The 23,919-nt window shown below is 38.6% G+C and overlaps 6 protein-coding genes across 6 annotated transcripts; 1 reads left to right on the top strand and 5 right to left on the bottom strand.

Annotated features, from left to right (window-relative positions):
• Positions 1-135: 135 nt before the first annotated feature.
• GCK72_023470 (uncharacterized protein) lies at positions 136-2,406 on the bottom strand (the record flags this gene model as incomplete). The annotated part of the gene is made up of 9 exons (XM_053735409.1): positions 136-213; positions 258-397; positions 543-634; positions 966-1,207; positions 1,586-1,655; positions 1,718-1,818; positions 1,869-2,019; positions 2,065-2,240; positions 2,290-2,406. The coding sequence occupies 9 exons, from the start codon at positions 2,404-2,406 to the stop codon at positions 136-138; spliced, it is 1,167 nt and encodes a 388-aa protein (XP_053578975.1).
• A 410-nt stretch (positions 2,407-2,816) lies between these two features.
• GCK72_023469 (uncharacterized protein) lies at positions 2,817-3,465 on the bottom strand (the record flags this gene model as incomplete). The annotated part of the gene is made up of 3 exons (XM_003102513.2): positions 2,817-2,904; positions 3,005-3,133; positions 3,323-3,465. 3 exons carry the CDS (start codon positions 3,463-3,465, stop codon positions 2,817-2,819), a joined length of 360 nt encoding a protein of 119 aa, XP_003102561.2.
• Positions 3,466-5,865: 2,400 nt separating this feature from the next.
• On the bottom strand, positions 5,866-6,539 carry GCK72_023468 (uncharacterized protein; the record flags this gene model as incomplete). Its single annotated transcript, XM_003102553.2, has 4 exons — positions 5,866-6,102; positions 6,150-6,342; positions 6,391-6,467; positions 6,519-6,539. The coding sequence occupies 4 exons, from the start codon at positions 6,537-6,539 to the stop codon at positions 5,866-5,868; spliced, it is 528 nt and encodes a 175-aa protein (XP_003102601.2).
• Positions 6,540-7,070: 531 nt separating this feature from the next.
• GCK72_023467 (uncharacterized protein) lies at positions 7,071-7,707 on the bottom strand (the record flags this gene model as incomplete). Its single annotated transcript, XM_003102605.1, has 3 exons — positions 7,071-7,310; positions 7,356-7,637; positions 7,687-7,707. The coding sequence occupies 3 exons, from the start codon at positions 7,705-7,707 to the stop codon at positions 7,071-7,073; spliced, it is 543 nt and encodes a 180-aa protein (XP_003102653.1).
• A 1,009-nt stretch (positions 7,708-8,716) lies between these two features.
• On the bottom strand, positions 8,717-10,580 carry GCK72_023466 (uncharacterized protein; the record flags this gene model as incomplete). Its single annotated transcript, XM_003102595.2, has 4 exons — positions 8,717-8,851; positions 9,901-10,112; positions 10,162-10,274; positions 10,369-10,580. The coding sequence occupies 4 exons, from the start codon at positions 10,578-10,580 to the stop codon at positions 8,717-8,719; spliced, it is 672 nt and encodes a 223-aa protein (XP_003102643.1).
• An 8,032-nt stretch (positions 10,581-18,612) lies between these two features.
• On the top strand, positions 18,613-22,597 carry GCK72_023465 (uncharacterized protein; the record flags this gene model as incomplete). Its single annotated transcript, XM_003102592.2, has 11 exons — positions 18,613-18,691; positions 18,749-18,845; positions 18,892-19,124; positions 19,199-19,391; positions 19,438-20,034; positions 20,087-20,261; positions 20,314-20,706; positions 20,804-20,932; positions 20,982-21,073; positions 21,125-22,184; positions 22,436-22,597. The coding sequence occupies 11 exons, from the start codon at positions 18,613-18,615 to the stop codon at positions 22,595-22,597; spliced, it is 3,210 nt and encodes a 1,069-aa protein (XP_003102640.2).
• Between the last annotated feature and the right edge of the window lie 1,322 nt (positions 22,598-23,919).

The raw sequence follows: 23,919 nt of genomic DNA, 5'->3' as shown, positions 1-23,919 counted from the left end.
GCCACACTGTATTCATGACAAAGTCTTTCACCACTGCGTGCGAGTCCTCATAAAACAACGGAATTAAAACATTTGGCATTTGTGATGACATACTGAAAAATGAAAACTAGTATTAGGTGCGTCAGGTGACAAGTATTACATTGATCTCTTGTTGTTCACAACTGGTAGGTTTACTTGGAACCTCACATCTACTTGTAGAGCAGTGCCAGATGTCTGAAATTTGACTTTTGAACTTGTTTTTTTTTTAATTTTCCTACTTTTTCTTGGTGGAAAACCATTGGTTTATGTGTCTGTGGGTTCGGGCTCATTCCGGAAAGCCGATGTTGTACTTCCGGAGGTGAGTACAAAAAATGAGGTGGGGAGACGATAACCGTGAATGGCGGCTGCGCATTATGACCTGCAAAACTGGAATTTGATTGACGGCTAATGGGTTTGAAGCATAATAAACTCGCGGATGTCGAGAACTATCGGGACGCTATAGGCGGATTGAGAAAGATCACTATCAAACGAGAAAGGAACATTATGAGAAAATGAACACCAACCCGGATAACAAACCAGCGGGAATAGGCCAGGCGGCAGAAGATAAGTGCCGTTTGCCGTTTTTTGGCAGTTCGACGACGAATTCGATGATTTACTGAAAGACCATAAGATCACTTCGAATAGAGTGTATTGGGTGTTTTCTTGATCCGTCCTGTTCTGGTGATTAGGATTCGGGAATGTTGATCGTGATGAAACGGAGGACAGGAAAACCTCTTTTTTCTTTAGAAAGTTTTTGGATCTTTTTCGAATCAACCCTTATTCGAATCGCCGTATCTATTTGTTTCATGTTTGTCGTGTATAGTTAGGTCATCAAATGTGGAACAGGGAGTATAATATGTTCACGAAATTCGGGTTTTTAAGGTTGGGTACATATGTCAATATTTCAAAGTATTGATATTTCTCTGAAATGAAGTGTTTGAACTCACTCGCTACACCATTCTGGAAAATAATCAACGTTTTCCGTATTTTTATAACGAAATCCTGCATTTTGTTCCAAGGTCGTGTCGAATTCTTCTTCGGGAACTGCAAATGCCATTGTTTTAATGCCGTCCACCATTCCACTCTGCCAGTACGTTTTCTTGAAAGATCGACACATGAAGGATAAAAAGAATGGAAGTTCATCAGACTTTGTAAGATGAAGTTTGGATAAACTCCCGGAATCTGGAATCTAAAAATGTACAAACTATTAACATTATATGATTAACCGGGCCCTCTAATCCTTCTTGCTTCTTCTGTTGGCCAAAATGAAGCAGGAAGTTCCTTCAAACCTGCCCAACTCTCTACAAATCCGAGTTTACTGAAATCTTTATACCCAGTATTGATCCAATAGTTTTCGTCGTATGAATTATTGTACTGCAATTATTTTATGAAGAAATGTGTTCCGAAACTAAATTTTATAAAAACTTATTGTCACTTACTCCAGACAGATATGCAAACGTCTTCATCTCTGGTAAATATGACAACTGATCCCCATAACCGAAAAATCTGACCAACGATGTAAACAACTGAAAACAAAGCCATTTAAGTACAAGTGAATAGGAGGAACCTGAGAGTGCGCGACGTTTAACAGTGGGTCCTCGTATCCTTCAAACAATACATCTTTCACTTTCTTCGATCTGAATCATGACGTGTATTTGCTTTCTTTAGTTGAGAAGCGTGGAAGAAAACTCAAACTCACATAAATGGGTATTCTCCTAGTACAATCAATCCAATTGAAACAATAGATTGTGCTGTTTTACTGAACTCGGAAGTTGGTCCAAATATTGTTGCAACAGCGCCCTATTTAAAAACCGGTAATTAGGCCAAGCCCTTATTCTTATTAGTCATACCGCTGATATCGAATTGGGAAACAAGACATAATCATCATAACTGAAACCTTCTGATGTGTCTTCCGGACTATAATGGTATTGTTTGTAGTTTTGATAAAACATTTGGGTTTTGTCACTACTGAATTCATAATACTTTTTCTGCTCAGATTCTCTGAAATTAAAATTTCACGAATTACAACTTTTGTTGTCTACTCACAAAAATCCGTATCCTCCAACTTCAATCAGTTCCGGTTTCGCACCATAATATTTCACTTCATCAGGATTAGTCACGTTGAATAAGTTGAACTTCATAACATTCTTCATTGGCGGATTTGCATATAAAAATGCGGCATACTTCAACGATCCATCTATGTTACCTTGTAGTTTATAGTTCTAAAATATACATGTTTTATGACAGATTGTCAGGTATACTGTAACTCACCGCTTCTAACTCTGAATTGAATATTGGCCAAAACGCAATCCACATACCAAGTCCGGTGATGAAAAATAATGCAGCAATAATAAAAGAAAAGATTTCATACTTGGCAATTGAAGCCATGTTTCTCCGGAGTGTCAATAAAGAAAATGTTAACTATATGATTTTTCTTATCAACGACATGTGCAAAGCTGGCATAATTATATGTAATAGACATGTACCACATAAAGACGAGTAGCTTATCAGTTTATTATAGCCAATCGAACCACTTTTTTAACACCTTTTGCAGTAATCAATCGCCACTTCAACACCGGTGTAACACTAAGGGAAGCACAAATCATGCATTCGACTCAGCAACTGGAACTGGAAACTGAAAACTTTCAGGAGAACGCAATTTTTGTTTAGATTCTGATTTACTCAAGTTCATGTGTTCCACGTGAACCCTTTTTATTTATTGTAAAGTTTACTTTGTTGAAAATTAAGACAAGAAAAAACACAATAAGAATGATTGTGTGACAGAAAATATATACACATTAATAAATGGTTGTATGTTTTTGCTGTGGTACTGCTGCTCGTTCCAGTATTCTTGGTTGATTCGGTGGCAAGTGCCGGCTCGGTGGTCTGGAAATATGTTAATTGAATTTCAACGTCCAGTCTCCAAAGATTGTTTTGGCGTTCCATTTCCATATAGTGGAAGAGAAGAACTTGGTTTTATACTCACTTAGTATTTGCAATATGGCGAACAGCTTCGTTATAAGTTGGAGGGTGTTTGAAATCGAAGTGCTGATTTTCATATATCATTTGGTAACTGTTCACACCCCGAGAATCGTAAACTGGCATTCGAATCCTTCTGAAATTAGAAATTAGGTGATCATGTCATCGCTCTGATATGATTTATTTTTATTTGATCAGTGGTTCATACGCACCTTCCGATCTCACATCAACCATAGACAGAAGTTAATAGAACATACTGTTTCCACTCAAAAGTACAAAGCAGTGTAAATTTTCATTTTTGAACACGTCTTCCGCTCAAACTTACACATGGCTGTCTTCCGTAGAATAAATAGATTGATAATCCTTGTCGTCATATCTGGTGTTCGAAGACTTCTTTAGACAAGCGAATAGCCCAAGAATAAGAATCAGAATCGCTGGCGCTAGGAATCCAACAAAAAGATAATACATCGTGCGTTCACCCCAATCTAGATGAAGATCATTCTGAAAATAAATTACTTAGAAATTATAAAAGATATCTCTGGAAGAGAAAAAGTTTTTAGAGACCACATATACAAACTGCTCCTTTTTGGGCTCTTTTAAACGCATAAAACGGGAAAAGAGAAGAAGAAGGCATGGATGAAAAACAGAGGAGAAACTTGTTCTCGGATGCACATACATTACATCTGGAACGCTCTTTTTCTAAAGAATAATTGAAGTGGAAACAATACAAAGAGTGGGCAGCAAAAATGGGTATGAATAATAGCTGAAAATGTCACTATGACTTCCACTTTTTCTCGCTCGATTTAAAGTTCAAAATTGAGAACGCAACCTTTTTGTTCTTTAGAAATAAAGAAAAAGGAGAGAAGCAAGCCAAAAAATTTGAGCCATAAGGGACACGAGGAAGGGTTTTTCGGGTTGGTTGTAAGTTGAAATAAACAAATGAGGCGAGGAGAAAATGATGGAAAAGAGGGTCTTCTGTGTTTTTTTGTCTTCTTCTTGTTTCTGGTCACGACCCAAATCTAACAAATCGGGTCCTCCCAAGCCTCCCAGGTTGAGAAATTGGAGAGCTGTGTGTATAAAGAAATCCTATATTCTGAATTCATTGCGTGGAGCTCTCTGAAGCGACTAAAGGAACAAATTATAAACGGCTTTGGTATTTCTAGAATCTTCTCCTTTCTTTTTTCTGAAATATGAAAGGGGGCTAGCTTCAGTAAAAACACTATGATATGCGTGGCTGGAAAATTGGAAAAAATGAAGAAAGGCCATCGGAGCTTTGCTTCGTTTTCTGCTTCAGCGTTGGATTTCAATGACACTTGAGAGGATGTCATGAAGGCGTAAAGAAGACCCCTGACTATATTAGAAAAAAAACGAAAGAAAAATGATGTGTGACGGGGGAGAAGAGGTGATCATCGGGTTGCAATGAACATAATAAGAACATGTTTGCCCTACAACAGTGGTTTGTGATCTAGGTAAGTCGGTGGAGCAGACTAGTTGCTCTACGTTAAGTTTGCACAATCTTTTCACTTGAGTCGTGGTTGACCTATCGTTTGCAGATCAAAATTGTGGAAAAGACGGAAATAGTACTTTGGTTGTATGGTTTTTTGTACTCGGCGAAGTGGGTGGAGTTATCCGATTCTTTTGAAGATATGGTGAAAAATGACTTGCGGGAAGTTTGGTGGAAGATGAAGAATGTGTTTTACTAAAGAAATTCTGGATATCTCAGTTTCAGATCTACAAGAACATCTCAGTGAAAAAAAGATTGAGTGCTAAAAACCTTCACTTCATCCAATTTGATGAATTGAGTTCTAACAAAAACCGCAAAAAAAAGTAGCTGTGCTACACTAGATTAAGAATTACTCCAGATGAAAGGGAAATCATATTGAAGGCTTTAGGAATGTCATCAGCTAGGGATTTAAAAGGCAAAACAAATAAAAGTTGGTACCAAACTGGACAAAGTTGGGATAAGTTTCCCTTTTCTGCAACCTAATTTTCTTGTGCCCTATGGGCGCAATTCAAAATTGAATGAACTATGCATGCGCTTCCCGAAAGAAGATCTACCCTTTGAGAGATTAAATTGAAAATTAAAATTTTGTACTGGTCTGTCCATTATTAAAAAGATGAACATGTGACCAAGACTCAACGATCTCCATGAATATCACGTTATGAGAAAAATGAAAATGGAATACGATAGCAAGATGAAAAGAAGGGGATTTTCATCTGCTATGTTATTTTGTTCAATTCTTCATGAGAAAAAAATTATGAGTGGAAAGAGAATATCGACGATGTCGCATGGAGACCGCATGAAAAATGTGGATACATTTTGGGCCATGATTTATGTGGTCGGAAATGGATTGATTTCTCCTCTTTCTTATACACGCACTTGATGAAATGTGGTCCCGAGGTTGAGAAGCATTCTTCCTTTTATGTCTTTCTGACTCGTTTTTGTCATCTCTCGTATCAACAAAAAATGTTGTAATGTAGAGAGCAAGAGGAACAAAAAACTGCTTTAGCACGCTACCAATTCTTCCGTTTCAGATAAAATGAAGAGGAAGAAAGAGATGAGAGAAGGAGTTGGATGACTGGTACTTGAATGGATGCAGTAGTATGTAGTAGTATGTAGCACTAATGAATTTTCAACAGATGCTCTGGCTTGGTTTGGCTCAGCGGTGGTCTTGTGGATTGCACTTTTATGTCGGCTGGCAATTAGAGGGAGAATGGGCGGTCTAGGGTGAATGAAAGCGAGAAAGTTCAAAGTTAGGTCAATAAGAAATGAAAAGAAAGGAACGAGATGTGTATGTAAAGAATTGAAGAAAACAGTTTTATTGGACACAGTAATAAATTTAACATAATGCAAAAGATAACAAAAAGTTAATAATGCTGTGTTCCCTCAATTTGAACCAATGAAGGCGCATTTGGTACGGAGTCATATGCATAGCTCACTGCTCCATTCACAAGATTATTGCGTTGTTTCCACTCTGTTTTAAATTCGAATCCTTTGAAAGTGATAGTCTCCACATGAACGGAACCTTTGATCCCGATTGCTTGAACCGCCATGACCGGGAACCTGTGATCGAATTCAACCAGAAGATCGTTGTTGACAGTTATCTAAAATTAAAATTTGAGCTGGAAACAAAAAAGAAATAACAACAAACATTGAAGTATCCTTCATGAACGTAGATTCGAACACAAAACGGGTTGTGACGTCTCAAAGGGTGGAGATGTCGAACTTCGGTTCCCCATGCTTGGTTTAGAAAACTATTGAGAACCAATTCATGGTTTTCTTCGAAACGAAAGTTCATATGGAGCACAATGTTGTCTCCACTCAAAAGTTCAATGGCAAATTCACTGAAATGATTTTTATTCCGACATTAGAAGAAGAAAAAAACGAATTACTCATGAACTCCTCCTTTGACTTCTACTTCAGTTCCTGCTTTCAATGATTCTTCAATTGGATGGGCGCTCGGAATATGCTGAAATAATATGAATAATTGAAAAACTCACCAAAAAAAAGAAACACTTACTGGATTTTCGATGATGTACATGTTGACAAGATGTTTCAACTTAAGTTAAATTAACTTGTCAACCACTTTTTTCTTTACCATTTTATACTTTTCATCTTGTTTTCTTGCTCCTGTTTGTAAACCTTATTTACTTTCTGTCCCGTCATCTACGAGACGAAGAGTGTCAATATGCGAAAATGTTTGATCTGTTTTCCTCTCAACCTTAGTCATCATCTTGTCTATTTCTGAAAGAGAACTTTGTTGCAAGCACTTTCCGAGAAAAAAATCTGATTTTTGGGCATTATTGAGAATGTTTACGTTTGAGAGTCACAAGAAGAGTTTTATCGTATTTTGAGCTTTTGGACTGTATGATAAGAAAGTGTTGAAACGGAATCTAAAATGCCATAAAAATGTTTGACATTCAGTGTGAAGACATGCATTGATGATATTATCAGATTTTTTTTAATAACTGTGACGGACTATCTTTAACAGAGTTTCCATGTACCAAAAAATCATTTTTATTCACAACGTGAAATACAAAGTATCAATTTCATACATAACACAGTAAAGAGTTTAGAAGTAGGCGTTGTAGGAGTGAGTCTCTTGGAAAACTGGAGCAACATAAGTCTCAGTTCCGTAGGCTCCGTATCCAGTGTGTCCGAAATCATGTTGAGAGTTCCAGTCGACTCCGAAATCGAATCCGGTGAAGGAAATCTCGTCGACATGGACGGCTCCCTTGAGTCCAATGGCTTGAACCGATTGGTAAGGAATACGATGTGGGAAGTCAGCAAGATGTTCTCCGTTGACGGTTATCTAAAAATGAAAAGTAAAAACAAAAACTACTATATCACTACTCACGTGGTAATAACCATCATGAACATGGATCTTAAGATGAAACTTGTCATGATGCTTCAATGGGTTATGATGACGGATTTCTGGTCCCCATGATCCATTGGTACTGGTGTTCATGGCAACGATATGGTCATGTTCAAAACGGAAGTTCACATGAAGAACAATATGTGGTCCGGAGAGAAGCTCAACGGAGAAGTCCTTGTGATGATGGTGGGTGACATGTCCGTTGACATGGATTTCAGTTCCAGCACGGAGTTGCTCACGGATGGCATGGGCGCTTGGAACGTCCTGAGAGATTTACTTAATTAAATATCAAAAGAAGGGTATTGAAACTTACTGGGCTGTTGATAACGTGCATGATTGTAGAGCGAGTAGGCTGTACTGCGTTCTTACTGCCATTGCGCCTTCCTTTTATGCGATTCGTTTATTTGAACACTCTACGTTGCATTAATCATCCGATAAAAGCGATGTTTGACAGATAGATTATGGGCGTTTGTTCAAAATTGGAAGAGAGGTTAGAGAAATGGCATTTTTAGAAAAGGAGTTGGAAAATGATAAGAGTAGAAAAAAGGGTCATCAGCGAAAGTGTTATTGCTAATCAGCCAGCATTTACTTGTTTATTGAAAGTGCCATTTCTGGAAAAGGAAGTACGGTCTTTGGTCTTATGTGGTAGTAACTTTATACCATGACAAAGATGAATCACGAGGGCAACGATGCGTTTCGATCCATTTTTATCTTTCCGGTGACTCACTTGCCAAACAAGGATTGAAAGTTCTAGAAAAAGGACGGGATGATTCATTGGAACAAAATTCAAGTTCAGAGATTGTGTGATTTATTACTTTTATGACAGGTCATGTACAATAATTATTTATTACCAACTATCAATATATTTTAGAAAAATAGAGCAAGAAAAATAAAACAGTTTCACTGGAGCAATGACATTGTGAGAGGGGAAACGTTTTGAAAACTACAATTAGAGATCACATATATATATTTTGCAACATCAAAAAGTAGGTGATTTTGAAGAATTCAATAAACTCTATGATAATTCGGATGCAAAATAAAAAGCGAATGGGTCCACAACACAGTGTGAAAGAAAAGGGAGAGAAAAAGAAATATAGGAATGTCTAACGAAGAATTGAAATTTGTTTTCATTGAAGAACCGGACTATTAATGGAAAATTGAGCATGTGGTTACAGAAGTAGAGGCAACTATTGAATAGAAGTTTAGAGTACTTGGAAGTACGGGCTGATGTTTTTCAGCTATGAATGCTCACAGTGCTTTGAGAAGGTGTGGGACATGACTTAATAGTGGACTGGAAGTGGACTAGTATTGAACATTATGACTTTGTCGTTTTGGATATCAGTTCACCATTGTGGTTGATAGAAAGCCAGTAGACTTGTTGGATCCTGAGCCGCCGCTACAGCATAAGCACTCGCCTGTGCAAATTTCACTTTCTCCACTTCCGCTTCCTGTAGTCTTTTCGATTTTGCCCTCCGATTCTGTAACTAATGATTTTTCTTTCATATTCAACAATTTAGAGATTTCTCTATCGTTTCATCAAACAAATGGACTCCAGCTGTGTTATCGGTGAAAATTTCATTGCCAAATTCCGCAATCTTCTAGATCATTTATCATATCATTAACACTTTCTAAATGAGGGAAATCAAAGAAAAATTGACAGTTTTCTTTTGATACAATGGCCTTGAACAGAAAAATGAGAGGAGAGATGTTTTTGTATCAAAAACTAAGACATTGGAATGAAATGACAGGTGTGAATCGGATAGTAAATCAAGGTTGTGGGTGATGCAGATGGTTTAGGTCTATCTATCTGCGGTTCCCAATGCAATCCGCTGGTATTTCGTCTAATTTTATGGCCCATCACGTATGTGACTGATTGAAGAAAAGCCTGAGCAGATGAATATGTGACAATTAGCTTGCGTCATTGACACCATTGTGTATGTTCTGCGACCCGCAAATTTTGAAAGAATGGCTTACCCAAAAGACATATAAACCGGGTATGAATGTTGCGATGTGCAGCAGCAATATTTACCAATTACGTGATGATGAAGGTCAATTAACCGCGCCATCATCTGCCACCATTACACCACGCGCTGGGTCCGAAAAATGTATCAAGAGGTGTGTAGGTACTGTAGCCAAAAAGACAGCTGGCACAACACAACAGTCTCTTGACAAGTGGCCGAGAAACTGTCAGATATGGTTAGCCACTTTTTCATGAATCTAGACACCAGATAACATTTTTATTATGGATGAGCAAAAAAAGTGTCGGCTATATTTAAAGATAACATCTAAAGTTTAGATTGCACACCTTATGACAACAGGTGTCCATAAATCGGTTTCTCGGATCTCGGATGACTTACAGAAAGGCGTGAAGGTCATTGTTATCTACCTAATCGAAAGGAATGCGAGAACGCGTTTACGAACACCATAATTAAGCGAAGCGTGCCGATGTGATTATGATCTATTGGTGACTACTGTCACTTTTGATTTAGCGTATCGTTTCCCGATTGGGAACAAAACGAATACTAACCTGGAACCATATCTTGACTTGTGTCTCAGTCAATTGCAATGAGGCACTGAACTCGGCCCTCTCTGCAATTGACAAATATTGCTTTGCTTGAAATTTCCTCTCCAAAGAAATGAGTTGTTGAGTTGAGAAGGGTGTACGCGGTTTTCGATTGTTCTTGTGCTTTCTCAGCATGCACTTTGTGAGTCCAATCTGGATTTTGGTGTCGTCGCTGGCTGTAAATGATAATTAAGGACGGGTCTCAAAGTTTAAGCTTTTTCTTACTTGGTGAATCTTCTCGTTGTGAGGACAGCCATGGGAGAGAGTGTTGTATGGATAGAGGAGAAGAGGCACTTGATTCAGGGGAACTGTCAGAGCTTACAATAGGCAGACGGTTTCTGAATAAAGGGGATGGATTATGAAGGATTATGTGTACCGTCTAAAGATGTTATTTCTAGGTTTAACTTATGGGAATCTTTTTAATTCACTCACCCAGTTTGTGCAAAGTAGATCATGACTGGATCAAGTTGCGCTCCAAAATACGGTGCCATGTGATGAAGTCCTGGGATCATTAACGGAGTCTTTGGCGTAAGTGGCGATGGCTTGAAAACTTCCTCTTTGTCTGACTTGTGTGGTGGTGTCTCCAGAAGACTTTCCACACTGAACAATCCAGATTGCTTCGGCTTCTCGTCTTTCGACACCATTGTTCTAATATCTATAATAAAACAACCGATGTCTTTAGAAAAAGAGATTCATTACGATGGATTAGAAAGAATTGATCATAAAAAATAATCTGCGATGAATGAGGGAACGTTGAATGCGTAACAACATATGTTACCGTAAGAATAATTGAGCAAGAGGGATTTAGAAAAGAGGATACACTTTTGTAATTAATAGGGTATTGAAGATAATGCTCTCTGTCTCTTAGAGCACACCCCGAAAAAGGCGACAGGAAGTATAAAAAGGCGGGAAGTGGTGCGCATCGCTTAAGGATGGAGGATAAATTGCAAAGCAAACAGAAATCAGAAGGTTTACGGTAAGATGGCTGGAAAATGAGAGGGAGGAGCCCCTTAAGCAGATGTGTTGACCAATCTAACATCACCACGCGCTTATTGCCATGCTTAATGACATTAGCACCTTGCGCGTCTCGATTTATTTATTGCCACGTGACATCGACCCCATTTATAGGTCTTCTTCAATCGTCATTAGCTGATTCAGATGGATAGCGGTAAAAGTGGGGGAGGTTGGAAGAGACAAAAAGCAAAAACAATGAAGCGCAACACCAAAATAATCATCGTCTCATCAACTCAAATAGGAAATTGGAACTAAATGAAGTGTTAGGAGAGTTGATGTTGAAATTGTTTGGAATTTCGAGCCAACAAAACATAATTGTTTGGAGTAGTGAGGTTAGGCTCCTGCTTGTTGCCATCCCTTTCTAAGTTGTCTGTTATCCCTTAAAGAAAGTAATTATGTCATTATGTGATGAGAGCCAAAACTAGGCGTAGAGAGTTTTACGACTCACCAATTATCATGCATATTTTCCAAGTCCCCACCCTCACATACAAACTCTCGAAATGACACTTTTATTGGGTACGCGCCACTTATTAGCTTATTATCCCCAACTAGTTGAAAATTGATGAGGCACGAGGAAAAGGTTGAGGAGTGAATGCATGAAACGTCTCGTGGTGAAGAGATATAAAGCAAAAAAAAACGCTGCATCAATTAGAACAAGGAAATCAAAAGTGAAAAAGAAAGTGTGCAATGGGTCCTATCTCTTTCTCTTTTTGTGAGTGACTCCGCCTACCAGATTGTTGGCCCTCGTCCGAAAACAATTAACTACCGTATTCCCTCTCTTTCTCCTCCGTCACACAGACTCAGACGCCCACCGCTCAGGGGTGGTCGAAGAAGAAGAAGACGGAGGGCGGGATCCTATCCGATCTGAATGTTGTCTTTTCATGCCATCTGATCAACACGCTGATTGCATGTCTATCAAAATTGATCACCATCAATTTCAACACCAAGGGAAAAGGGGAGATGAAGTGCAATCGTGTCAAGCTTTTCCTTCTTCTTCTACAGCTGTTAGACTAGGTCAAGAAACAAAAAATAGGTAACGATATTGAAAAAAGTCAGAATAGACAGCCTTGCGATAACTTTGTTGCTCTCATTGGAAAAGAAGCAATACTTTGTATATTCTGCGTAAATAAGCCAATTCTCACAACTTAATTGTTATTTGGCCGCCCAATCTTTAATTAAAGACAATTCAGTAACCGCTATATTGAAAAACAAGAAGATGTATCAATCCTACGATTTGACTTGCTTTGAAGACCTCTGAAGGTGTGACATATGTCACATGACAGACGAAATGTTGATTTAGATGGCGCCAGAAGGAGCGATTAGTTAGAACAACAGAGAATGGGACCTCCAACTGTTGCGACAAATTAACATTGAAATCCCACCCACAGAACACTTGGTTACATTGTCAGGAAGACGAGTATGCAGGTGGTTGGAAATGAAACTGGGGTGACGGTGATGAATCTGATGATGAGATGGGATTTTTTCGGAATTGAGAACAAGTACAAATTGACACCTTCTGGATTTAACATTTTAATCGTTACAATTTATGTTTCGAATTGATTAGCGCAACGCCTGCATTCATTTATAAATATATCTTCTTATTTCCCATTCCGAGATAATTTGAACAACTTTAGTAATGAAAAACTGCTATACTATTGATGGATACTATCCGGAGAATGATTAATTGTCGAAACGCACTTCCAATTTCCGCAACTCAATCTGAGCACCAAAATCAGCTCGGGAAATTGCCACTTTCTCTTCATCACTCGGTTTCCTCATTTCAATGTTTAATTTCACTTTTTCTCTTTTCTTCGCACTTTTCACCATAATTAATGATCTATCGGTGAAGAGAATCGGGATGAAAGGTTGAGGGCGACATACGGGAATGGAGGAAAAGGGACCGTGATTTTGCATATTCATTGGTTCCACAAAAAACGGAAGCGACTCATTTTTTGTGCGGTAATCGTAATCCCGGCCTATCTCCTTTGACAGTCGCCGAGCATTTGCATATTGTGCAATTGACAAACAGATTGACATAGACACCGACACAGATAAACTTATGGCTCAGAGGGTTGTGTAAAAATAGTAAGGGAAAAGGATGAATCGTAAGATATTGAGGTCAGAAAGTGAGATCATAAAAAAAAAGATGGCTGATGGTTGCTTAGAAAGAGGAAAGTAACAGTTGTTTACCGACAAAGAATGAGTTATGCAGTCAGATTGACTTTTGGTTAAGTTGTAATGATATAAAAATGATGGAAATTGTGAACGTGCAGAGAACTCTTGAACGCACATTGGAATTATTTTCATAATGGTTCAAAAAACCTTCTGAAATGCTCACATAACCAGAAACGTCTTAAACATCAACTGTTAATTCAGACAAAAATACATGACGGAAGTAACGGAACGCACAAACCCTAAGTTAATCATTCTGATTTGAAAAGTCGAAAATCGTGTTCGATTTTACGCTGAAAAAGGAGAATAATAGTTCAAAACATGTGCTATCACTTTTTCTTCTGGAAAAGCACAAGCACCTCGGTTCGAAAACCGAGAGATTTGCTAGTACCTGAAAACCAATTGTTTTGATAAGAAGCCACCGCTAAGTGGCTGTGGGTATATGTTCTGACAAGAAAGCAATTGATCAAAACGTCAGTTTAAAGTTTGTTTAACGTGGAAGAGACACCCTCTTCCTTCTTCTCTTCTTTCAACTACCTACCCGCTTTGTGCCACCATTGTCATCGTCTCCCCACATTTCGGACACGGTGATTTAGTGATTTACAAGTCACTGACTGCGCCTGGCTCACGGTTAACCCTTCCAAGTTTAATGGTCTTCTAATAGCTTTTGAATGAGTATGGCCAAGTTTTATGCGGCAGTTCACACTGAGAGATTGAAGGGGACGGTGACGATTGGTGGCATCTGGAGAAATTTGAATTGAGAAGAGGATGGTGTATAAACTTAACGATAGGTTCTGATAAATTTATGACTTAACTCATAGCATATGTTCAATTTGATGTTTGATTGAGAAGTTGAAAAGTGTCTGGAGTTGAACAATTGAAAAGAAAACGAAGAAAAGCACACTGGGGTTTGAAAATAAAATTTAAATCACAAATAATGTTTTGTAGAAATCGCAGTCGATTCTGCTATATGCATAGACTCTTCAATACCCTATCCATCGTTTTCTTGTCACCAGCGTTCAACATCCGACATAATTAGATCCTCGATTTTTAGATAAAGTCACTATAGTGATGCATGAAGTGTAACCAATTACCCAGTCAGCCTCCACAGCTATCAGCATAATCATCCATGCTTATTTGCTCATTTTCCATCACAATCCAACAGTTGAGATGGTTATCGGAGGTCATGTAGTGACAGATTAGTAACTAACACACGACAGGTGCCTCATCTTTCTTATTCTCTCACACACTTCACGAGTCTCTAATTGACACCCGCAGAGTCGCTAAAAGTTTATTCAAGTTGATCACTCAAATGGACTACCTTAGCACAACTGACTTCTTGCCGTTTTCTTTGGGCCAAAAGGGCCGCCGCCGATTAGAAGGTCACTTTGTACAACATTTGACGAGAGAAAAGAGCCAGTGAGCTAATTAGCGGCTGGACGAGCCGCCAATGACAACTGACATTCTCGCTGGTCGTGAGAGATCCGGTGAGATAGTGGAAGTGGTAGTGATAAGAGGGAAGAAGCGAATCACTTGTTAAGAAAACAATCATGTTAATGCTTGTCACCAACACCCGTTGCTTGTCATTTATCATCTGTAAAATGGGAGTTTTAACTACCGGGGATCCTAAAAGCATTCCAGTGAAAAATTCTAGAAATTAGAAAACTGCAAAAAGGAGTCAGGGTGAAAATCATGAAGATGGAAAAATAATACTCGTTTAGCAATAATTGTTGGTTGTTTTTTGAAATACACCTATTATATTTCTGAAAAAAAAATGTGCAGAGAATCAGTTCGGTGGCTTTCTATCTTCTCAACATTGCTTGAACTGAAAATGAAAAACTTGGTATGAATTTTTATCTCGAATGATAAAATTCTTGTTATCATATCTGGACAAAATCTTTCAAACTTCCACATTTTTTGAAAACCCCTGAACTGGACTGATGTGCCTGTTTCAATTTTGAACTATTGATTTTTGAAACATCTTCAATTCTGAAAATTTGAATTTCAAAGACCCCCCCCCCCCCCGGCCTCTGCAACTGTTACGGTAGATTCAGTAGCACGTCGAGAGAGGCGATCTAATCCCGAAGATATAAGGAAGATGTCCCAAGTGAAAGACCCTCTTGTCTTCATAACGAAACGAAAGTTAGGTTGGGCTGGCCACGTGATGAGAAGAAACGATAATCGGTGGACAACGTTACTTCAAGAATGGATACCCAGAAATGAGAAAAGACCAGTAGGAAGACCATCAATGCGATGGGCCGACCCCCTGAGGAAAGAAATCTCAGTGCGACAAGGAACTCAATTGATCGAACCTTGGAGCACAATCGCCAAAGATCGGAAAAAATGGATAGCTGTGATCCGCGCCCACACCAACTGAGCGAAGAACGGATCGACTAAGTAACTAAGTAAGTAAGTTCATCACTATCCAAATTTTTATCTCTTTATTGTCTTTCTCCGTATCACTGGTGTTTTGATAACCTCGCAAGACAAATTGCGTTTTAATCCGACTTCTCTCTCCATCTCATCTGCAATAATCAGAATCCGTCGATCGACAACTGTGACTTTGCGCTCCGGCAATTTTCTCCATCCTCCGATATTTGATTTATTTTCATTCTATCTAATTGTTACACAGTCAATCAATCACGCTAAAACAACAATACAACAAATTTGCCAGTGACGCGTTGAAGAGCAATCTTCTCATCTCTCATCAAAGCTCATCGCATTCTTCAACACTGAAAAGATACAAACTGTGGACGATGGGAGCTTTTATGGAAAACAGTTGAAAGTGAGAATGCATTATTTGGTAGATATCAACACTGAAAATGGTCAATTAAGAACAGAAGGGTTTTGAACAACACGTCATCAATTATAAAAGATTATTCCACTTTTTCACAAAATAGACAATGTTATAGTCTGATTCATTAACATGATCTATAATCTTAAAATTCACGTGACAATTATCAATCGTTAAATATATCCACGGCAATACCAAAGAAATGTCTCTAACCCACCCAATGACTGATTGAATTTATTTCATTGATACTTTTGAAAGCATTTGTCACCGAAACATTTTGTTGAGAACACGCCATTGCTTCAACTTGAAAATATCTGAAATAGTTTCAGAAGTGTTTTATTTGATTTAGTTGTTGAAACAAAAGATATAGTCACTGACACGTTACATTTAAAATAAAGTAAAATAAAACCATTAATGTAGGCCGAGGACGCAGATCAGAAATTAAGGAAATTGAGGATGGGGTAATCAGATAGATTTAATTGGGTACTATTTGATTTGATACATCGGGAAGAAACTTCACAGGAGAGATACAATACTGGATATAAAGAATGCGACACTTGCATTTTTTAGTTTGAAGTTGTCAACTTTTTTGAGTATGAGACGGTCTCTCTGATAGGCAGTCAAATTGAAGAGCTCAAAATGTCTCAAAAATAAATATTTTTTCATAAAATCCATCAGTTTAATTTGACATTTTTTGTATACATTTGTTGTTTGGCTAAAAAATCAAGTACAAGCAGCAATATCTGAGAAAGTTAGACACTTTTAAGAAGAAATTTCCTTGGGACTGCTATTTCATCTGACAACTTAAAAACAAATGTTTCATATTTTACAAAATTATTTTTTCCTGTGTTCGATTCTAATTGATTCACATTATCCGATATCTCAACTTTCGAACCACACTCTTTATAAAAAGTGGCACATCAAGATTTAAAAGTCTGAAATGCTATCAAAAGTGCAAACAGAAAACATGAATATCAAGATTTAAAAAAATGTAATTTGTAGTTTCTACAAAAAATAAAGGATTGGTGAAATGTGATACTAAACATAAATAATAATTTTTGACCAAACATATTATGAATGAACAATTCTGAAAAGTTTTTAATAAACAACGATTTGACATTCGCCTGGCTGATGGAAGAATTTTGAAAAACGAAATTCTTCATAACAAACTACAGTACTCTTCAAAGTGACTCATACTTGACTTCATAACTTCTTGAAAGTTATTAAAATATTCAACGTCTATTAACCGAAACGAAGCCATCTCTCTGAATTTATGAAGGTTACGACTCCCCATAAAACGGGAATATAAATTTCTCTGTTTTTAATGTCAAGCATATATTTCAGAGTTGTCGATTCATGATAGAACCACGCCATTTTTACCTTCTTTTACCTTTTTCACCGTTTAAACTTTTCATATCATATTTAAAAATAAAAAGACATGGCACGTTCACGTGAAATGATCAATTTTTGTTGTTTGTTTCTCCGTTTTTGTTTTCTCTTATCAGTGACCACATTTTGTTTTTATTTTTAATGAACAATTGTATCGTTGTCTTTTGGAAACAACTCAATCAAATAAACCGCACCAGAAAACGTTACTAATTAATTCCAACTACACCACATGATTCCAATCTTCATGCTTTTTTCTCCTATTTTTCTCTTGTTCTGCCTCCATCCAATTCGTTCCAATTTTGTGCTTCTCGATCCCACAATTAGTGTCCTCTTTGGAAGTCAAAGTCATGGGACAATTCAAAACGAAATGCAATCCAAAAAAGAAGGACAAAAACTTTATTTTCCCTTTCCCAACTATCTTTTCGATGCATCTTCTTTATTCAAAAAAAGAGAAAAGAACTTTGGTTTCTAACCGGACATTATTTTTGGAAAAAAATGTAGAAACATCATAACAGGACTGATGAAAACTTTGATAAGACTTTTCACTGAAATTCTCCTTTTCTGGACTATGAACTATGACTCAAAAAATGGAGACCTCATACGAGACCACCTGACAAACGTGAAGTATTTGCGTATGCCCTTGAGAAGGAAATGGAGTGTACTCTTGCCTATCCATATCTATTACAAAACGTTGAAGTCGTTATTGTCTCAAAGCTTCATTTTAAAACAAGAAGATGTTATCTGTCGCTATTAAAATGATTCATAGGTATTTCGCAATGTTTATTCCTCTATGTTACGTTGACTTTCCTTTTTATCTCGTTTATCGCGATTCATCATTGTCCTTTTACTATTCTGATGGTCTTATTCTTGTCTTGTCTCTATTTTCAAGTTCACTTTCGAGAAATGTGATTTCAGCCGAAATTTATTCATTTCCTTCCTCCTTCGCTCTCTTTTTCAACGCACAGCCGCTCTTCACCCCTTTCTCACAACCCCCATGACTAGCGGCCCCGTCAGCCACCACGAGGGCGGTCAGCAAATGCGCTCCATAGTGGATTTCGTCTTTTGTGTGGTTTTGTGTGGCAGGCATCACATGGATGCCAGCAAATGTTAATTTAATCTTATCCGCCTTATTCCGGCGGTTTTCTTCCACTTTTTCGTGCCAAAATTTTATTTTGAACAAGAACTTTTTGTTTTTGTTCGTGTTCTTTGCCTGGAAATTTCTTTTCCACTTGAATTTGTGCTCCGAATTTTCGAAACGTCTAAATTTATGCTCAACACTTCACATAAATCAATTTTTCCAGGCAACCATGGCCGCATCCAGTAAGGACGGCCCATTCCCTCAGCAGTTTTTGCCCGGAGTCCACAAAGAGCCGAATTTAGCCATTTGTAAGTTGAATTCATTGTTTTTCGTTGGAAAATGTATTCAAAAAATTACATATTCAGCTGAATCCACACATTCGTCCGATTGGTATTCTGCAACGTCATCTGAAGATTGTTGGCCAGGAATTTCACAGTCATTGAGTGCCCTCAAACCGAACGGGTGAGTAATCAATAAAAATTGCAAACAAAAACCTCAAATCTTTCAGAAATTCATTGTCACGAGGACTTGAAAACGGTGAGAAGCAGCATTGTGAAATGGCGGACCTGAAATCTTGTTCATTCATACCGGAAGCTCCTATGGACAATCTAGAAGTGAAAAGTCCGGAAAACAAAAGAATTCGGTCATTTTCCGACCCGGACTTGTTTGTCTCAATTAGTCCATTGGCTTATAGAGAAAATCAAACGCCAAGCCAGCAGCAAATCGTCAGCAGTCGGCAAGGTAAGTATTCCAAAAAAGTCTTTGTTTTAGCGCAGAAATAATGTTTTGAAAAGCATGAGTATTTCCCGTTTCAGATTTGAGACAAGGAACACACGAAGTAACGATGGCTGTCACGGAGACAGTCCAAAACGCAGATACCACTACCACAACCACAATCATCACCAGTACAACTACTACTGCCAATGCTTCTCAGGATGATTTTATCCTAGTAGAAGCAGAACAAGACGAACCGGGTCTTTGCGATGCAACTGTGCCACTAATAAAAAAGTGAGCATGATAACCAGCGTCCAGTTTTAAATCATACCATTTCCAGAAGCGATCCCAGCTCGAGTGTGACCAACTCACCAGCACGACAAATCACTCCTCGTATTGAGACTGGATTGAGTTTTGAGAACGTGGTGTCTCTTGTGAGAACGTTTCCATCAATGCTCACCAAGCTACTCAACAAACCGTGGTACTCGTCCCGAGTTGATGAAGTCTGCCAGTTTCCAATGGACGAGCTCAACAACTACGAGATCGTTCCTACTGAAGTAGACGATGAACATTTTATAATTGTATCTGGGACGACAAGAGAAGATGGACGGTTGGACCTAATGTTTCATTTGGTGTTTGCACACAACGGATTTTATGAGCCGGCTTCTCTGAGCACCCGACCGTTCAGCTTGTTCCGAGCTCATGAGAAGAAAGATCTGATGGATCTTCTTCACCTTTGTGATGAGAAATCATTCTTGTTCACTTCTTTGGACACCAAACGTGCTGATATCCGATCAAAGATTGAAGAACTGGTCATACAGATTCGTCTGAAGCCACACTATCATATGATACACGTGGCAATTGCAACGGATAGATTGGACTTCTTCTCGGATGAAATGATCAAGGAAATGAATGAAAATCTGGAACCATTCGAAAGGTAAGCGAGGGATCATTTATTCATGAAAATATATCATTGTTTTTCTTTTCAGCCAGCTCCGTTGTTTGTGTCACACAGAAAACTGCTACCCAGTGCATTTAGCATTGGCGATGGATAGACAGAAAATTGTTGAGAGACTTCTTGAACTGGATCCCACGTTGTTTTTGAAAACTGACAAGGCGGGAAACAATGTCTGGCATCATGTTTCTAGCAGTTTCTGCGCACAGGTACTGCTAAGCTCCAAGCGCTTCAATATGCTGAGTGGTTCCGTTTTTTCAGGTCATTTGGGATAAGTGCCCGGATTCACATCACTTCATTGACGAGCGCAATATGGATGGTCAGAGTCCTTTGAACGAAGCAGTTAGTGCCGCCAAACCACTCGTCGCCACTTTCCTTATTGGAAAAGGCGCGAAATTTACTCGCGGAGATCGCAATGAATTGTTTGTGGCGATGACGTCAAAGAATGCGCAAAGTGTCGTTGAGGTAGTGCTGACGGACAAACCGGAAATCGCTCATGAACGTGACGCTCTTGGTAATAGTGCAATTCACGTGGCATTGTATAAGGAGTCGTTGAACGCACTACTGAATAGGAAGGTCGAATTAGGATTGGACATTAATGTGAAGAATAATGCAGGAGAAACTGCCCTATTGTTGTTCATCACTACCAGAAAGGTGTGTTTTAATCTTATGGTGTAATACTTGTTGAGTAAGATTACGGTAGCAGACATGATTTCACTTTTTGAAGAAAAAGTGAATTCCAATTTTTCAGCCTGATTTATTGCCACTTCTTGTCACTCTCTACGCCCATGGAGCCGACATGAATGCTACCGACCCCCATGGAAACACGGCACTTCATAAGTCAGCCGCTCTAGTAGATGCAAAAAAGATCAGCCTGGAGGTACGTAACCATCAGATAGCACAGAAAGTCTAACAATTGAGTTTTGCAGTGCGTCAAATTTCTGATTTCGGCGGGAGCTGATTCAAATAAGATAAACCAGAGAGGAGAGTCACCGAGACACTTGGCTGCGTCCCTTCAAAAGTAGGAGTTCGAAAATCAACACAAGATTTTGTAAAGAAATGTTTTTTTCAGCCAGGAAATGCTTGCGATTTTGAAGGCGGCTGGGGCGAGACGTTGTCCGAAGGGCTACAAAGGATGTCGAAGCAACTGCCGATTTGATGCTTCATCATTCGAAGAAGAGTATGAAGAGACTCTTCAGATGATTCATATTGGTTGTGAATCTGATTACGAGAAAACTGAATTGACTGATTCGGAGAAATTGAACATCAAAGATGCACTTGAAGCTTCGAAGAAAAGCAAGAAGCCACGAGTCAACTTGATCTCTATGGATGGTGGAGGAATTCGCGGATTGGTTATCATCCAGACGTTGATTGCAATTGAGGAAAGATTAGGAGATGACATCTTTAAGTATTTCGACTGGTCAGCTGGTACATCTACCGGATCACTGATCATGGCTGGATTGGCAACTGGAAAGAATCTGCGCGAGATGCAACAGACATATCTTCTTCTGAAGGACAGAGTGTTTGACGGAATTATGCCTCCATACGACACCGTACAACTGGAGAAGTTCATCCAAGATCAATTCGGCACTGGAACAGTCTGGGAAATTCCATATCCAAGATTAATGATCAGTGCGGTTAACTCGGAGAAACTACCAGTTCGTTTGGAAATGGCTCGTAACTACAAGCCGGCAAAAGATGTTGCTCCAGAGACACCAAAAGAAATGCCTCTTTGGATGGCTCTTCGTAGATCCACTGCGGCACCGGTTCTCTTCAAACCTTCAGAAGATCGATACATCGATGGTGGTATTATTTCAAATAACCCGGCGTTAGACCTGATGAGTGAGGTTCATGCCTACAATCGTGAACTTCAGATGTCTGGAAGAAAGAAAGACGCCGTACAAATGAATGTGTTGGTCTCGTTTGGAACAGGTCAAATTCCATGTACTGTTATTGAAACATTGTCAATTGATAGTAACTCACCGTTGCAATCAATCAAGACAATCAAAAACTTGGCGGCAATGTTTATCGATCAAGCGACTGCATCGGAAGGAGCACCAGTGGCACGATCCAGACAATGGGCTGACTCGTTAGAAGTTCCATTCTTCAGATTTTCGGCACCGTTATCAAAAGTGAGTTTTGTATTTTTTTATGACAAGATACAAAAAAACGTACCGTGAGCAAGTATTAGTTAGTAAAATGTACGTTGTGTGAAGACCCGCATAAGGTTTTACCGGTTGAATACTCTAACATGGAGGGTAAAAACAATCATGTGTTTCCCGTTACCTTGGCTACCGACGCACGCGAGAGCGTCGCGTCTTCTGGAAAACGTCTTTCAACTAATCAATATCAGCCACTGCATTTTTACATCCCCAAATTTCAGAACATCTTCCTGTCCTCTACAAGTGATTTGGATGTCTGTACAATGATGTGGGACTCTTTTATCTATTGCCGAAAGCATCAAAGCTACATCGACGAACTTGTCAAACTGCTTAAACACGATGCGGATCATCCATATACCAAAACTCCATTGGCGGATCTCTAAGCCTGAATTTGCTGAGTATTTTGTATAATTTGTATAATAATTTGTATACACTGATCTGGACAAATTGTGGTATTTATTTACATTTTCTTCACTTTCTACCATTTCTCTTTTTCCCCGCTGAATAACCTTATTATCCCAGTTTTATCTATATCCCCAACTTTGAAACAATAGAATACCGGATACTTCTATTTCCTCGTTTTGCTTTAAGTGCCAAGCTGCTCTCTATTAATCCCCACAAAACTCTCTGCTCCCGAGTCATTCTCTTCTGTGACTGTTTCACATTTTTCCCAATTAATCTCGAATTCACTTGCTTTTGCATTTATCTAAAGTTGAATAAATGTTTTGATGAAACAAAAGTCAGATTCTCCCGATTGGATGTTCCTCAAGAAAAAGTGTCGGTTTCGGGAAGGCATGTAACACGATAACATCGAGAAATGAAAGGTTTGAAAGAAGAATTGCTTGATGTTGAAATTAGGTCATTCAATTTTCACTTTGTGTTTGATGAATTCAGATTTCTCGAGTTCTGTATAATATATGCAGTGTATAAAGTTTTTTTTTTGAGTTGAATTGTTCTGGATTTTATTATTAGTGTTTGATATAACAACTCTGTAATTATATCTGACCGACTATTGATTCCAATAATTTCCACCTTCTCTATAGAGACAAAAATTGAAAAGTTGAGAACAAATGTCGGTCATTTTATTTCTTCAAGCCGCCTCAAGCCATCTTCTCCCCAATGCGGTGATAGGGATAGTGTCAGGTGGTAGATATGAATTGAGAGCTCCACAGAAGAGCAGCAGGATAACTAAAGAGCAAGAAAGAGAAGGAGGAACGTAAGGGAGAGTGTGTGTTGGATGAATCGTGATACGAGCAACGAGACGTAGAGTGGTTGATGAGAAGTCAGAGGGCCCCTTCTTCTCCTCTATCTTCTTTATCTTTTGACGGAAAAGAAGAAGAATCCGGAAACGTAGCACACCATCCTCTCATAACACTTTGTATTATCATTTCTATCTCATCAGTATACTGATTAGAATCATAGAATCCAGTTTTTTCTCTATTTATAAGAGTTTTGTTCCATGAATTGGTCGACACCTGTCCTTCTAACGTGTGGTACCGAGTGACTTGTACTTTCTCTCCTCCTTAACGATAGCAGCTGTTCAATGAGTTAGAAAACCGGAAACTTGGCACAGATCAGTTCTGGTTGCTGTTTCTCGAGATGTTAGCTATCTTTCTGCTAGGTGTCACAAGTTTTGATGAAGTTTTTTGGAACCAACCAACTATTTTTCACGTTTATTGTCTCAAAAGATAAATGAGTTAGGGTA

The sequence above is a fragment of the Caenorhabditis remanei genome, chromosome X (assembly GCF_010183535.1).
Source record: "Caenorhabditis remanei strain PX506 chromosome X, whole genome shotgun sequence".
NCBI lineage: Eukaryota > Metazoa > Nematoda > Chromadorea > Rhabditida > Rhabditidae > Caenorhabditis > Caenorhabditis remanei.
Note: the sequence above shows the minus strand (reverse complement) of the source record. Positions and strands in the feature narration are given on the sequence as shown.